The 15,298-nt window shown below is 32.1% G+C and overlaps 1 protein-coding gene across 1 annotated transcript; it reads right to left on the minus strand.

The window, feature by feature from the left end:
- Positions 1 to 7,356: 7,356 nt before the first annotated feature.
- Positions 7,357 to 12,124, minus strand: LOC132057657 (uncharacterized). The gene is made up of 3 exons (XM_059450277.1): positions 12,059 to 12,124; positions 8,315 to 8,365; positions 7,357 to 8,199 (listed from the first exon to the last, which is right to left on the minus strand). The coding sequence occupies exons 1-3, from the start codon at positions 12,122 to 12,124 to the stop codon at positions 7,357 to 7,359; spliced, it is 960 nt and encodes a 319-aa protein (XP_059306260.1).
- Between the last annotated feature and the right edge of the window lie 3,174 nt (positions 12,125 to 15,298).

Here is a 15,298-nt window from a genome sequence, read left to right on the forward strand (position 1 = left end):
CCTTTTATTTAATGAACAATGTCAAACAATTCAAATGTCTATATCATGTTTATATACGGAACCAAAAAATGACTTTGTAAGAGTTTTGGATAGTGAGCAGAATCTGGTTTTGACTTTCAAAATTTGTTATTTATAATATAATTCAAATGTCTATATCATGTTTATATACGGAACCAAAAAATGACTTTGTAAGAGTCTTGGATAGTGAGCAGAATCTGGTTTTGACTTTCAAAATTTGTTATTTTATAACATAATTCCTTTTTCCCTTTTATTTAAAGAACAATGTCAAACAATTCAAAGAGGCAACATAGCGTATTTTATATATAATTCCTTTTATTTAATGAACAATGTCAAACATATAATTCCTTTTTTCCTTTTATTTAATGAACAATGTCAAACAATTCAAATGTCTATATCATGTTTATATACGGAACCAAAAAATGACTTTGTAAGAGTTTTGGATAGTGAGCAGAATCTGGTTTTGACTTTCAAAATTTGTTATTTATAATATAATTCCTTTTTCCCTTTTATTTAAAGAACAATGTCAAACAATTCAAAGAGGCAACATAGCGTAATCTATATATAACTAGGGGAGTATTGTAATGAGTTATATCAGATTGGATAGTACATATCATTAAACATACATAAATCATAGTGTATCTATGATTTATGCCCGTGCTGCACACGGACCCAACACTTTGAATTATAGTGTATCTATGTGTATGTAGTTGGGTTTGGGTAGTAATAATATATATATTTTATATTGCTAATAAACATACATAAATTTGTACTGTTTTTATGTGTCTATATATATATATATATATATATGTGTGTGTGTGTGTGTGTGTGTGTGTGTGTGTGTGTTCAAGACATGATTAATATAACATTGTAGTTTATGCTCCGTATCCAAAACTTTATTATATTAGTATTTACTACGAATACAAAGTTGGCAAAATTTTATTAATACTTTTTAAAAGAGAAGACTTGTTTAAAAGGAAACTATTTTCCTCTCTTTGAGATAAAACAATAGCAATATTTAAGCATCAGTTGATACTTTGAATTTTAATTTGATTAATTTAAAGGTGTAAAATATTCTATTGTTAATGTATGTAGATTGGACCTAAACAATACTTATTATTTTTTATCAAATTTTGATTTGGATAATTCTAATTCAAATTATTAAATTAATTTTACATGTTTAAAATGAAACAAAGTAGAAATTTGATTTTCTATTTAAATGAAGAACTGCTATTTTTTAATTTTTAGTAAATATTCTTGGTTTAGCTCATTTTACTTGTCATGTTGTCTTTTGCACGGTTTTTTAAGGAAACGTCAATTAGAATTATAATTTGACTAATTTACCTTATTAATTATTTGATCTCCATTTAGTTTGTGCTCCGTATCTAAAACTTTATTATATTAATGTTTGCTACGAATACAAAATCGGCAAATTTATTATTATTTTTTAAAAGAGAAGACTTGTTTAAAAGGAAACTATTTTCCTCTCTTTGAGATAAAATAATAGCAATATTTAAGCATCAGTTGATACTTTCAATTTTAATTCGATTAATTTAAAGGTGTAAAATACTTATTATTTTTTATCAAATTCGATTTGGATAATTCTAATTCAAATTATTAAATTAATTTTACATGTTTAAAACGAAACAAAGTAGAAATTGATTTTCTGTTTAAATGAAGAAATACTATTTTTTAATTTTTGGTAAATATTCTCGGTTTAACTCATTTTACTTGTCATATTGTCTTTTGCATGGTTTTTTAAGAAAACGTCGATTAGAATTATAATTTGACTAATTTACCTTATTCATTATTTGATATATTTTTTTTTTACGACATTAATTTCTTTTCACATTTATTAGAGTAAGAATAAAAATAAAAAAGTAATTAAATTCTATCTTATTTTAAAATATAAATATTTTAAGTATATTTATTTTAGTAAACATAACAAATAAATGACATGGCGGAATAACAACTACAACAGTTTAATAACTAGATTAGATCTCAGGCTAATATAAAAAAAGAAAGAAAATTGTATGGTTTGACTACTTAACCTTTTGAAGAAAAGCGATTTCATTTCTTTCACTAATGGATTGATACGCACGTGGCAATGAATCCATCATTATTGACTTAATGAGATACTTTGAAAATTACATGAATATTGTTTGATTTGTTAATATGAGGTGCATTTTTTTTTTTATATATATATATATATATATATATATATATATATATATATATATATATATATATATATATATATATGTTCAAAACACGATTAATATAACATTGTAGTTTGTACTCCGTATCTAAAACTTTATTATATTAGTATTTACTACGAATACAAAGTCTGCACTTTTTTTTTTACATTATTTTTTTTAATATGGGGTTCACTTTTTTTTTTTTTTTTTTTTAAATATTGCTTGATTTTGTTAATATGGGTCCACTTTTTTTTACCGTGAGCTTGGAGATGGTGGGTTCCACTTTTTTTATTTTTTTTATTTTTTATATTGTTTGATGTTGTTTAGTATGGGGTCCACCCTTTATGGGGTGCACTTTTTTTTTTTTTTGGACATTATTAGTTTGCACTAATTTTATGCATATAATATATATACATATACTATGTTCAAAACACGATTAATATAACATTGTAGTTTGTGCTCCGTATATAAAACTTTATTATATTAGTGTTTGCTACGAATACAAAGTCTACACTTTTTTTTTTAACATTATATTTTTTTTTAATATGCGGTTCACTTTTTTTTTTTTTAATATTGCTTGATTTTGTTAATATGGGGTCCACTTTATTTTTTCCTATGAGTTTGGAGATGGTGAGTTCCGCTTTTTTTTTATTGCTCGGTGTTATTTAGTATGGGGCCCACCCTTTTTATTTTTTTTAAAGGGACAACGGACAACGAAGCATGGTACTAAACCTGCTTTATACAGTTTTTTTTTTTTTTTTTTTTTTTATATTGCTTGGTGTTGTTTAGTATGGGCCCACCCTTTTGGACATTATTAGTTTGCACTATTTTTATGCACGTATATATATATATATATATATATATATATATGTTCAAAACACGATTAATATAACATTGTAGTTTGTCTTTCGTATCTAAAACTTTATTATATTAGTGTTTGCTACGAATACAAAATGCACTTTTTTTTTTTGACATTGTTTGTTTTTTTAATATGGGATTCACTTTTTTTTTTTTATATTGCTTGATTTTGTCAATATGGGATACTATGTTCAAAACACGATTAATATAACATTGTAGTTTGTACCCCGTATCTATAACTTTAATACATTAGTGTTTGCTACGAATACAAAGTCTGCACTTTTTTTTTTTGACATTGTTTGTATTTTTAATATGGGATTCACTTTTTTTTTTATATAGCTTGATTTTGTTAATATGGGGTCCACTTTTTTTTTCTCATGAGTTTAGAGATGGTGGGTTCCACTTTTTTTACTTTTTTTTTATTTTTTAATATTGGTTGGTGTTTTTTTTATTTTTTAATATTGGTTGGTGTTTAATATGGGGACCATACTTTTTTTTTTTTTTAGCGCTTAACGGACGATGAAGCATGGGTTGAGACCCATGCTTCTATATAGTAATAATATAAAGCTAGGCATAAATAAGGTGATGTGGCACCTTTCTATGATCACCATTCCTATTTATCTTTTTTCTCCTTTTTTTGAAATTTTCACCTTCTCATTTTGCTCCAAAATATCCAAATAATCTGATTCTTTTTATTTTCCCTTATTAATTATAATTAAAGTCCCCTAAATAAGATCTTTAATATGTCAACAAACGGGTGAAGACAAAGGGTCACCACTTCCTACTTATTTTTACTTATTTTTAAGTTAGTAGTAGTATATATTTTTCAAAAAAGAAGTGAATGAACAGATTATTTCTGTTAAGACTAAATGAAGACTCATGTACGTTACCCTCTAATCATTTCTTACCTTAAATTTCTACCATTAATTGCTTTATTATTAGAATTTACACGTATGAACGTTACGTGTTTAAGCACATTAAAAGAGGAAAACATTCAGGAAAATGAAACATATAAAGACAACACTTCTTAGGACATTTCATCATCCCAAACTGTTTTTGTTTTGAGGACGAATATTTTATAGCTATGACAACGTATATAAGTAAGCAAAATAGAAAAAAGCATTTTTATAGTGTTCTTTGAGGAAGGGAATGAAATGGAGAAAATAGAAGATCTCGGTAGTATATGTAGCGCAGAGGAAAGAAGTGAATCATTAAAAATAGAAAGAAAGGAAAATTGCAAGATATCAACTCTGAAGAACGTAGATGAGGAGAGACCCCGATCAAATGGACAAAACAATGACGACTTTATATAATGAGGCGATGAAGATGACAAAAGTGGTCATGTCGGTGGAAGTAGAAAGGTGGAGTCGTGGAGATGCGTGGTAGCATTGGATTCTTCCGCAGAAATATTTTGGTATGTGTGTGAGTTGTTATATGTCATTAATCCTTAGTATTCTGTACTTCATGAATATGGAGTCTCGCATTTTAGTTTCGCTTAATTTTCTAATTTATTTTCTCTTTTCTCTTTCAGTTGAACTTTGTAGATTTATTTTCTATACGTCGTTTCTTTTGCGGATTTATATGCAAAAAACGTGGTGAAAATTGTAAATTGGTAAACATGAATTTTATGAGATTTGTAAATATAGAATATTTAGTACGATTTTTTTAAGGAAAAGAAATTTTCCTATATTTAAAGCAGTGACTTCATACTTTGGTGACTAATTGGTAGATAAGAACTAAGAAGAAAGTAAGCAAAAAGAGAAGGAAGAAAAAAAACGGATGAAAAGGAAGAACGAAAGATAATGTTGCTGTAATCTGTATTAAAACAAGGATCAGTAATTATTTGAAACGAATATAAGGATAGATGTTTGTTTCACCCCTTAATCATGTTTTCAAAGATAGAGGTGTAGTTCTATTAGCTTTTGGACACTTTTTTTTAAAATATTTCTATAGGAGAAATTTATTAATTGAATTTGTAAAATTACTTTGTCTTTTAATAGACTTTTACCCCAACAACGGCAAGTTATTTTTTTCATTTAGAATGTTTTGTTTTGATCTCTAATAAAAGCATTTTGGTTTTCTTGCCAACAAAATAAGTTGTAACTTTTAGAGATTTTTTTTTAAATTTTATGCACCTTATAACTTGAAGGGACCAATAACTTATTATGAGAATATCACCAAATTGTCTTTCATTGGACAAATAACATACCAAAATCAACTCATAAGCTATCCTCTCCCAAACAAATCTCAATTAACTAAAATGTGCTAATGAAGCATTAATCAAACAAAAAAGGTTCAAACCTTAAAAGCAAGGGATCTTAGCATCAAAACTTGCTTTAAATAAGTTTAGATCAAATAACATACAGTTACATGAATAGATACCATGTTCCTGGTGAAAACGTATCTAACTATATAATTTTTTATATTACTTAAAAATTAGACCGAAATGAGAACATATCTAACCTTTATTGCAATTTTTGTCAAACAGCTAAAAAGGTTAATTATAGATATTTTATGTAAAGAAAATTAATCAATGAAATTTTTCTCCGTTAAATTCCCTTTCACTTCGTCAAACCAAACATGATATAAGAGAATGAGAAGATAAAAAAAAATAGGTGAAACAACCTATCTTAATTATTCTAAAAAATTGAACATTAGAAAAAAAATCATAAATATAACGAAATCAGTCATAACCGCGCGAAGCGCGGCAAGTTCACTAGTTTATATGATTGGTCAAAAGCAAGTTTATATACGGAACCAAAAAAAATGAGTTTGTAAGAGTTTTGGATATTGAGCTGAATGTGGTTTTTGACTTTCAAAAATTGTTTGCTTAGACAATTATTGATAGGGGTTTTGATAGATATATCGTATCAAAATTAACAAGGAAAAGGGTCAAATTCACCACTCTACTATGCAAAAAGGAAATACTTTGAGGTTATCAAACTGGTTTAAATATAACCCTCGTATGTTAGGGTTGCCCTAGGTGAAAGACAAATCCTAAGCGATGTAGAGAAATATAGCAGAAGAAAAGTAAATCGCGGAGACCTTCTGCTAGCCGAAGATCGTTAACTAAGATTGGAAGATTCAACTAAAGAAGACAAAGCTATGAAAAGGAGAATTTGGTTATGGAAGAAGACTTTCTTGAATTGGCTATGAGTTGGATTTGTATTGGGTTTTTACGGGTTAACTTGGGTTGATTACAAATGTTCAAGGTCACCCCTATTTATACTTGTCTAGGGATGGTTCTAGATAGAATTATCTAGATATATCTACAAAATATCTAGTTAGCCTTATCTTCTAACACTACTCTAGAATATTTAGATTTTTCTTTAAGATAATTATCCAAGATCCTACATTAGACTATTCTAGATCCTTTACTAAGTATCTAGGATTTTTTGTACCTCCAAAAAATCAACTTTACTTCTTCATACTCCCCCTTAAAGTAATTTTTTGGAAACTACCCCAAGCTTGTTGTAGAAGAACTCAGACGAAGATTTTAGGTGTGCCCTGGTGAAGATCTCAGACATACTTTCCTGTCTCCTTTTGCTTCTTCAAATGACGAAGGTTTTCCGCCATTAATTGGTCAAGCATGAATACGTAACAAATTTTTCATCGTTATAGCAATGGCTTAACAATATTTCTTTTTGGCCTTTGCGAATCACGTGAATCATCTCTATACTGAGTTTTACGGTCTTGAGTTTCCAGACTCCCCCTTTCTCTTAGCTCCTTGACAATTGTGTTATCTGGAGAACCATCTGAGTCGATGACGATCTGACCATGAATACCGCCCGAAGACTCGACACTAACATAGGATCCACCGCTCGTTTCCTTTCCGACTCCTCGATAAATTGTTTGGCGACTTCAGAGCTTTCCAAAAATCATGTCATTTGTGTCTCCATATGAAATTGAGCCTTGAGGTCAACCTCTTCCTTTATTTGTTGTCGGCTTCCGAGCATTTGATCTCGAGCTAGTGATTGACTACATATGGCAGATGATTGACCAGAGACTTCAACTTCCACTATAACTCCCTCAATGCTTTCTCCAGAATGGTCATCATTGTCATATATAGTTTTAGAAACTTCATGCTCAGGATCTACTTCAACATCCTCCACGTCCAGACTTTTATTACCAATTTCAGGATCTGCTTCGTTGACTTCCTCGATGGCAGCTGCCACGTCACCGATCGAACGTCTTGGAATATTCTTGCTTTTGTTGATGACACCAATGCATTCTTTCTCCACGTGATGGACCGTATTATCTCTCGAATTCATGATCCGGTCTTTCAAAATTGAGAGAAAGCTAAGGTATCTCTTGCTCGAGTCTCGAGTCTCAGCTTCTGACACCTTGAGTCTTCTTCTTCTTCAGCAACTTTCTCAACTTGAGCCATATTGGTCTCTTTTATTCGGCAATATCTTTTTATGTGTCCTATTTGACCACATCGGTAACATTTAATAGACTTCTTACCATAATTAGAAAACTCCTCCTTCTGTCTTGGAGAGCTTAAACCTTTTTGGAATTGAGAATACGCCATCTCTCTTGAGCTACTTTGCTCTTGCCTTACTTTAAGATTTCTTCGGTTAGCTGCAAGAGCATTTCCTTCCCCTTTTTTGATCGATACGCCAGCCATCTGTTTGGCTAGTAGCTCCTGTGATGACAACAAATTCTCAAACTCCTTCAAGGATGGTTGTTGAGCCCATCCTTGAATTGATGTAACAAAAGGAATATATTCTGACTTCAAACCACGAATGATAGTTCTTTTCATTCGTGCTTCAGAGATAGCCTCGTCGGGATTTAATAAAGAGATCTCTGAACATAAATTCTTAATCTTCAAAAAGTACTCAGCAATAGATAGATTACCTTGAGTGGTGTTCGCCAATTCATTCTCTAATATACGTAATGGAAGCTTCATCCTTCTTGTTGAACGGCCGATCGAGGGTCCTCCATATCTCGTAGCTGATTTGCACCTAATAATATGATCAAACAAGTTGTGAGAAATGGACCTCTTTAGGATGAACTCCGCTTTCACATTAATCTGCTTCCACTTCTTGTATGCGCTGCTATTTTTCGGTCCGTCAGTTGGAGGACTTGTGTAACTCCCATTCACAACATCCCACAAATCCTCGCCCTGAGTATGACTCCGTACATGTCTTCCATACCTTGTAATTGGACCGATTCAACAACTCCATCCCGTCCATTAACACGGCCGCTCAAATCCATTTAAAGAAACCAGTTGAATCTACCACTAACCCGATCTTGAAACAAAACCCAGCAGCCAATCTATGGCTATGGCTCTGATACCATGTAGAGAAATATAGCAGAAGAAAAGTAAATCGAGGAGACCTTCTGCTAGCCCAAAATCGTTAACTAAGATCGGAAGATTCAACTAAAGAAGAGGAAGCTATGAAAAGGAGAATTTGGTTATGGAAGAAGACTTTCTTGAATTGGCTATGAATTGGATTTGTATTGGGTTTTTATGGGTTAACTTGGGTTGATTACAAATGTTCAAGGTCACCCCTATTTATACTTGTCTAGGGATGGTTCTAGATAGAATTATCTAGAGATATATCTACAAAATATCTAGTTAGCCTTATCTTCTAACACTACTCTAGAATATCTAGATTTTTCTTTAAGATAATTATCCAAGATCCTACACTAGACTATTCTAGATCCTTTACTAAGTATCTAGGTTTTTTTGTACCTCCAAAAAATCAACTTTACTTCTTCACAAGCGATACTAACATTATGATGAGGGTGAAAGAGGCTTGGCATCTCACTTTTTCTGCTAACAGCTGCAACACAATCAATAGCATGTTGACCACCAAAGGAAAGTGGGTTATTCTCAAATTGGATTGTTCTCTCTGTATTGTAGTTTGAGTTCGATACATAATTAATGCAACTTGAAATTCCTCCATTTCTCCCTCACTTTTGTTTCATAATTCATTAGAATATCTATTTTCATAATCCATGCTAGATTTCTTCAATTTTGATCCCATACCTGCTCAAGTTAGAGGATCACAAGCTTATTCTTGATATTAATTTACACATTATCAATCTAAAGGAAGTACAAATCAAACTTTATTGAACACCAATGAAAATGGTGGTTGTCCTCGTGCTATTAATTGTGGCAGTGGTGGTAGAGGGGGAGAAGGTACTAGTGATGGAAGAAAAAGTGTAGGGGAGGGGCTAAAATGAGTGAGGGTGGTGAGGTAGCATATCACGTGGCATCCACTTCACCACAATGTCAGTGTTATGTACGTAGGATTTGGCTTCCACCTAGAACAACCCTAACAGAGTAGGGGTATATTTGAATCATTTTAGAAGGGTGAATATGACCCTTTTTCCAAATTAATATTTAGACATAATTAATGCAACAACCCCAATCCTTTTTTTTTTTTTTTTTTTGCGTGGATTGTCCTTCATTTGGGGTGGTCTTTAATTTTTGTCCTTCAAATTGGTGGTCTTTAAGTTTCTTGCCTTCTAATACTGTCTGCTGAGATTATGGATTCGAACTTTTCAAGAAAAAAAAATCGCAAAACCCATGCAAATTCTGTCTTTAAGGCCCAAAGGTAGAATTTGCATAGGCAAAAGTTAAAGACCACTATTTTGAAGGACAAAGATTAATGACCCCCCAGCGAAGGCTAATCCTGCAAATTGCCCGGGAAAATTAGTTATGTTATGAGGCCCGCTTTAATGGACCTATAGATTACAAGTCAAGTGGCTTATTATTTCTTTTTTGCAATTTGTTTTTGATTATGTTAGTGTTTGAACAAGCAATTTCCTTTTTCTTTTTTCAACTACAATTTTAAGTAGTTTTGTGAATGTATACAATTTATTAACTAAGAATCTAGTAAGAAATAATTGTCAAGTGCTTACCAAAAATTGAAGCGTCGATTCTTGTACTTCGAATAATAATTCAAATCTGGATTGTTCGGTTATTACAGAGCGTATAGCAAATGATTCAAGATGTTTGGTTGACCATTGACTTGTGCTAAGATCAAGAGCGTGTTTAATGACTTTCATGTTTTGAAGGCTCGAGGATAGTTATAAACAAGCTGAGATGTACAATGTTAATTGAAGCAAATTAAAAAAAAAAAAAAAAAAAAAAAAAAAAAGTTAAAGAATACGAGTCAGTGCGCCACACCTGAGTACATCAGGCATACCACATAAGGTCTCTGATTGATCTAAGTCAGCATGCCACACTAAATCGATGACGAGGAGTTTTGTCTTTTTCAACTTATGTAATATCTATATATACTTCATAAACACGTTTAGGGTAGTTTTGTATATTTTGGGATTAGAAAAGTTTCTTGAAAGGATGAGACCTCTTGGTTTGTGTTCAATTTTAGATTACTTATTTTCAAGAATTGAAATTTCTTGAGGTAATCTTCTACTTTAATCCTTATATTTTGGGTTCTAATTTATCGTTCTTGTGATTAAATGCATATATTATTTGTAGCTTGAGACGTACATTTAAGATTCTAAATTTTTCTTGTTAACTCTTTCAGACTGTTTTTGGGTACGTCTAATCGAAATTTATGTTAAATGTTGTTTTAAATTGTTATTATCTTATATTCTGAAATCATTTATATATCAGATTGTACCGAATATTGTTGTTTGTTATGAAATATTTGAATATGATGGATGTCCATTAACTCTTCAAGGAGTAACACAATTACTCTTCTCCAATATGTAGATAACATTCCACACCTCCATAATATTTCCCGTTGATCTTTCTCCATGATTTCAACGGTTAATGTCATGTTTATGGCAATCTTTTGTAACCGCCCTCTATGTGGAGTAGTATAAATGGAGGCATATGATGTGATGCATGACACACTTGGAAGAGCGTAAAAGCATCTTTTCACTTTTATCCTATGTATCTCTTTATTTGCTTTATTTATATTTCTTGCTTGCTCTCATTTTATGACATTATTCTTTCTACGACGAACGACGTTCTTTTCTTTCGTTTTATCGTTTGTTGAGCTAGAGGGATTTGTGGGACCTAAGGAGCGTCGTGGATGTGGACTATCTATTATGAACGAAGTTTTTGCACGGATTTCCCTTCAAACGCACTGGTCTTTAATTTTGCCCCTCATATATGTGGTCTTCAATTTTTGCCTCTGTTGCTCATCTATCTATATTATTTTAAAAGCATAAATATAAATGTTGGTTGATCAAAATATTCTTTAAATATTGAGCGACTTTTATACCCTTTAAGTCTAATTCTACAATATTTCTATTGACTATTTTGGGAAATATAGTCTTTAAATACTACTTCTATATTGGTTGACCAAAATATCCTTAAAATATTGAATACAAAAACCTATGAGAAAATGATACTAACTGGAATTAGACCACATGTAATCCTGTTACTTTTTGGACATACTTCTTGATATATACACGTTAGGCCATATGTAACCCTATTACTTTTTTAACATAATTCTTAAACCCAAAAATCTAAATCCTATTACTTTATGAACATTATTATTAAAGACAAAAAAATTAGAAATCCTTAATAAAGCATTAATACGTGAGTTCAAATTGTTGCATTCTCCTATTCGACATAGCCAGACTACTTAAGCATACATTAGAAATAATAAGTTGTTGATGTTTTATAGTCACGCCTTAATCCACGCTTAAATTTAATACGGTTAATTTTCTCAAGTTTACATTATAGACATACCTTTATCCAGTACATTTGAAACAAATTGTCACGATCAAAACTGGAAGGCCATGACGGGCACCTGGGGCCTACCTACCGAGCACCGCTAATCATACTCTCATATCATAATCATAAACAAGAGTGGACCTCGAGGGTCATCAAATGGAGATCTGCTAAATCATGAGAGAAATATTAAAAAAGGGAAGAGCCCGTAACATACTATATGACTAAGCTGGACAAGAACTGTGCAAGCCGACAAGGCCATCATGAAATACTATGCATCAAAAATATAAACCGGAGGGACCATACAGCGTCTACTAACCCATGACTGTCTACAAGCCTCTACTGGAGTAGCTGGCATAATAGGGTCGGGACAGAGCCCCTCCATACCCGTATGCACATCAAAAGAATAACGTACCAAAAGTACAACAACAACTCCGAAACAAGAAGAGTGCTCCACTATCAGCTGAACGGCAAGCTACGGGGGCGGATCGTCAACCTGTCTATCTGTACCTGCGGGCATGAAACGCAGCGCCCCCAGAAAGAACGTCAGTACGGACAAAGTACTGAGTATGTAAGACATGAAATTAATATGAAAAAGACATAAAAGAACATAGGATGAAATGTAAGCAACCTGTATGTGTGAACTGCCTCTGTGGGCCAATGATATACATAAATACTCATTTATATGCGTATATAACGCCTGTCAAGCCTCTGTGGGCATCCCATCGTATCATATCGGCCTTTGTGGGCATTATCATCATCATCATCATCATCAGATGGTCAGCGATCAGGTGGTAGTGTGTATATAACGTCGTCACCTTCTCCATACCCCATACATATATATAATACATAATATACGCGTATGTAATGCCTGAGGGGTCATAGGTCTCTCTCTCTCTCTCTCTCTCTCTCTCTCTCTCTCTATATATATATATATATATATATATATATATATATATATATATATATATATATATATAAATGCAATGTGAATATGACAAGAGTACATCCTGAATCTGTCGGAGTGACGGAAAGTCGTTACACCTCCGAACATCATTATGAGAAAGCATTTCCATCAATAATTGACTCTATGAACCTTACTGAAATAGAAGGACTTAATGGAAACAATACTCTAGAACATGAATCAACATAGAGCATCCCTAGCTACTAAGAGTAGAATCATTATGGAATAACGTTACATGTACGTTCTATTCATAAGGATCATGCCAAAAGAAGGAAAATTAACCTTAACATACCTCAAGTCGTCCAAGCAATCCAACAACAAGATTATCACAACTAGGGCGCCAATCCTATAACAAAGGAATACATATTCAACTTAGATGGCGCTAGTATTTCACGTATATCAATGATAACTCGATTCTAGAGTGAGACAGGCAGCATTTCCCCTATTTCTTAATCATCACCACAAAGCTCACAACCAACAATCAACACAATAACCTCATATGATCTTCTTTAAACTCATATCCACAACATTTAAAGATATACAATTAAGAAGCCCAGTATATACTTGTACAACAACCTCAACACATGCTTAACATCAACTATTATCCCCACGACATGATTTTTGCTCAAAACACACTAACAATCATGGCTCAAATTAGATTACAACTCAAAATAACATCAAGTTCATGTTTGAACCTTTACTCCAATTTCTTTCTTTCAAACCCTAGCATAACTATCACATAAACTCATAATCATGGAAATAAGATAGAATCTTACCTCAAGAGCTCAAGAACACTTCAATTCCAAAACTACTTCACCTTGAAGTATCCTCCAAAGCTTCTATAAGAAGGAGGAACAAGCTTCAACAATTCTTTGGAACCCTTTAGCACTTGATTCTCACTTTTAATCCTTGGTTTCACTTGGGGTTGATTATCTATGTTGGAGAAGTTTCTAGAGGTGTTTGGAGTCTGAGGAAATGAGGGGAATTGAAATAAAAATGAGGGCGTACGAAAGGCACCGACTTAAATTTACGATCCACTTTGACGGACCGTAAAACTTATATGGTCCGTATAATTAGAACGTAAAATCACATCAGTGGCTCACCCCCACTGCAATCGATTTACGGTGGGGGTCAATCACTTTTACGGACCGTAAAAATTATACGGTCCGTATACTCAACCGTAAAACCCAATTTTCCGAAACATATTCTCGTCGATTCGTTCAACTTCTAATCCTCTCAACACATACTAAGCATGGACTTAAACCCTCGTATACTCAAGATGAACACGTCTAATCTCACATATCCTCCAAAATAATTCCGCTTCCGAATCTATAGCAACCAGCTCATGAAGAAACTTAACGTACGAAAGTACGGAGTGCAACACAAATATGATAGTATTAACAAATTACTTAACTAACCGGTGAATGAGGTATCAGAGTAACAATTAAACAATATAATTTTTAAGCCAAGTAGATTGAACTTTGCTTTATAATATATATACACATATGATTTTGGACATAAGATATTTAATGTTTATCTTAAGTAACTAAAGATAAATAGAATTTTAATTTAACGTAACTAATACATATGCGAATTGTCAAATTTGATTAGGATTGATCGTAGAACTATGACTTTATTGAGTGATCTAACTTAAAATAAAAATATAGTGAAATACAACAAGGATTGATAAATGAGAAATTATTCATAGTATTTTGTGACGTAAAAGGGTAAACTTATCAATATAGTATTATATCAAAAATCTTTTATATTCACAATTAACTTTTTATCAATTGAACTTTACGCTAAGCTTTATATATCTTTTCTAAACGTGAGAGTTTGTAATAGACTCTTTTCATTTGAAGACTTACTCACTTTTAATGGAAGAGAGTACCAAACACTTAAGGAAGTTGAAGAGAAAGAGGGCTATAACAATCAAATAACAACATTTCTAAATGCTTACGCGAGGCTGTTTTCTTCAAAAGGTCATCAACTCTCTGAAATTTATTTGCAACTATTTCATCAGCATAGTTGAATTACAATGCTATAATTCACCTAACATAAGAAAGCCGTGGGATACATATTATGAAGATTTGTCAAACGACTTTAGAAGGTTACATGATAGTTCAGCTAACACTCAACGACAGTGCACACTGATGAGCATTAATTATTTCCTACATAGCATGGACAAGAGTGCTAAAAAAACATATTCTAGCTAAACTTGATCAAGGTCAAGATGATAATGTTACCTTAGAATGAAGAGAATCGAAGAATAGGTAAAACATGTTTTACTGCACAATCTAAACCCTAAACAAGAGCTATCTTTTAAGACTATACGACAAAGAGTCGATTCTGGTAGAGCACGATTTTTCTTTATAAATTGCCCAGAGGAACCGGAAAAACCTCATATATCGTGCATTACTTGCAAATGTCATATCAAGAGGCATGACGGTGTTAGAAATAGTAACAAGCGGTGTAGAAACAATAATTTTACCAGGGGATCGTACAACTCACTCTAGATTCGACATACGTCTTAAAACAATTGAAACAACAATCACAAATATTTCAAAGCAGAATGGTAGTGACAAATTGAAAAGA

This window comes from Lycium ferocissimum, chromosome 5 (assembly GCF_029784015.1).
Source record: "Lycium ferocissimum isolate CSIRO_LF1 chromosome 5, AGI_CSIRO_Lferr_CH_V1, whole genome shotgun sequence".
Lineage (NCBI taxonomy): Eukaryota > Viridiplantae > Streptophyta > Magnoliopsida > Solanales > Solanaceae > Lycium > Lycium ferocissimum.

Excerpts from the sequence above, each read along its gene's own strand:
- LOC132057657 (XM_059450277.1), bottom strand. The coding sequence starts at position 12,124 with ATGGAGGGGCTCTGTCCCGACCCTATTATGCCAGCTACTCCAGTAGAG. Across the intron at positions 8,366-12,058 it reads AGGCTTGTAGACAGTCATGG|AGCCATAGCCATAGATTGGC; the intron begins GTTAGTAGACGC and ends ACATGGTATCAG. Across the intron at positions 8,200-8,314 it reads GTTTCAAGATCGGGTTAGTG|GGCGAGGATTTGTGGGATGT; the intron begins GTAGATTCAACT and ends AGTCATACTCAG.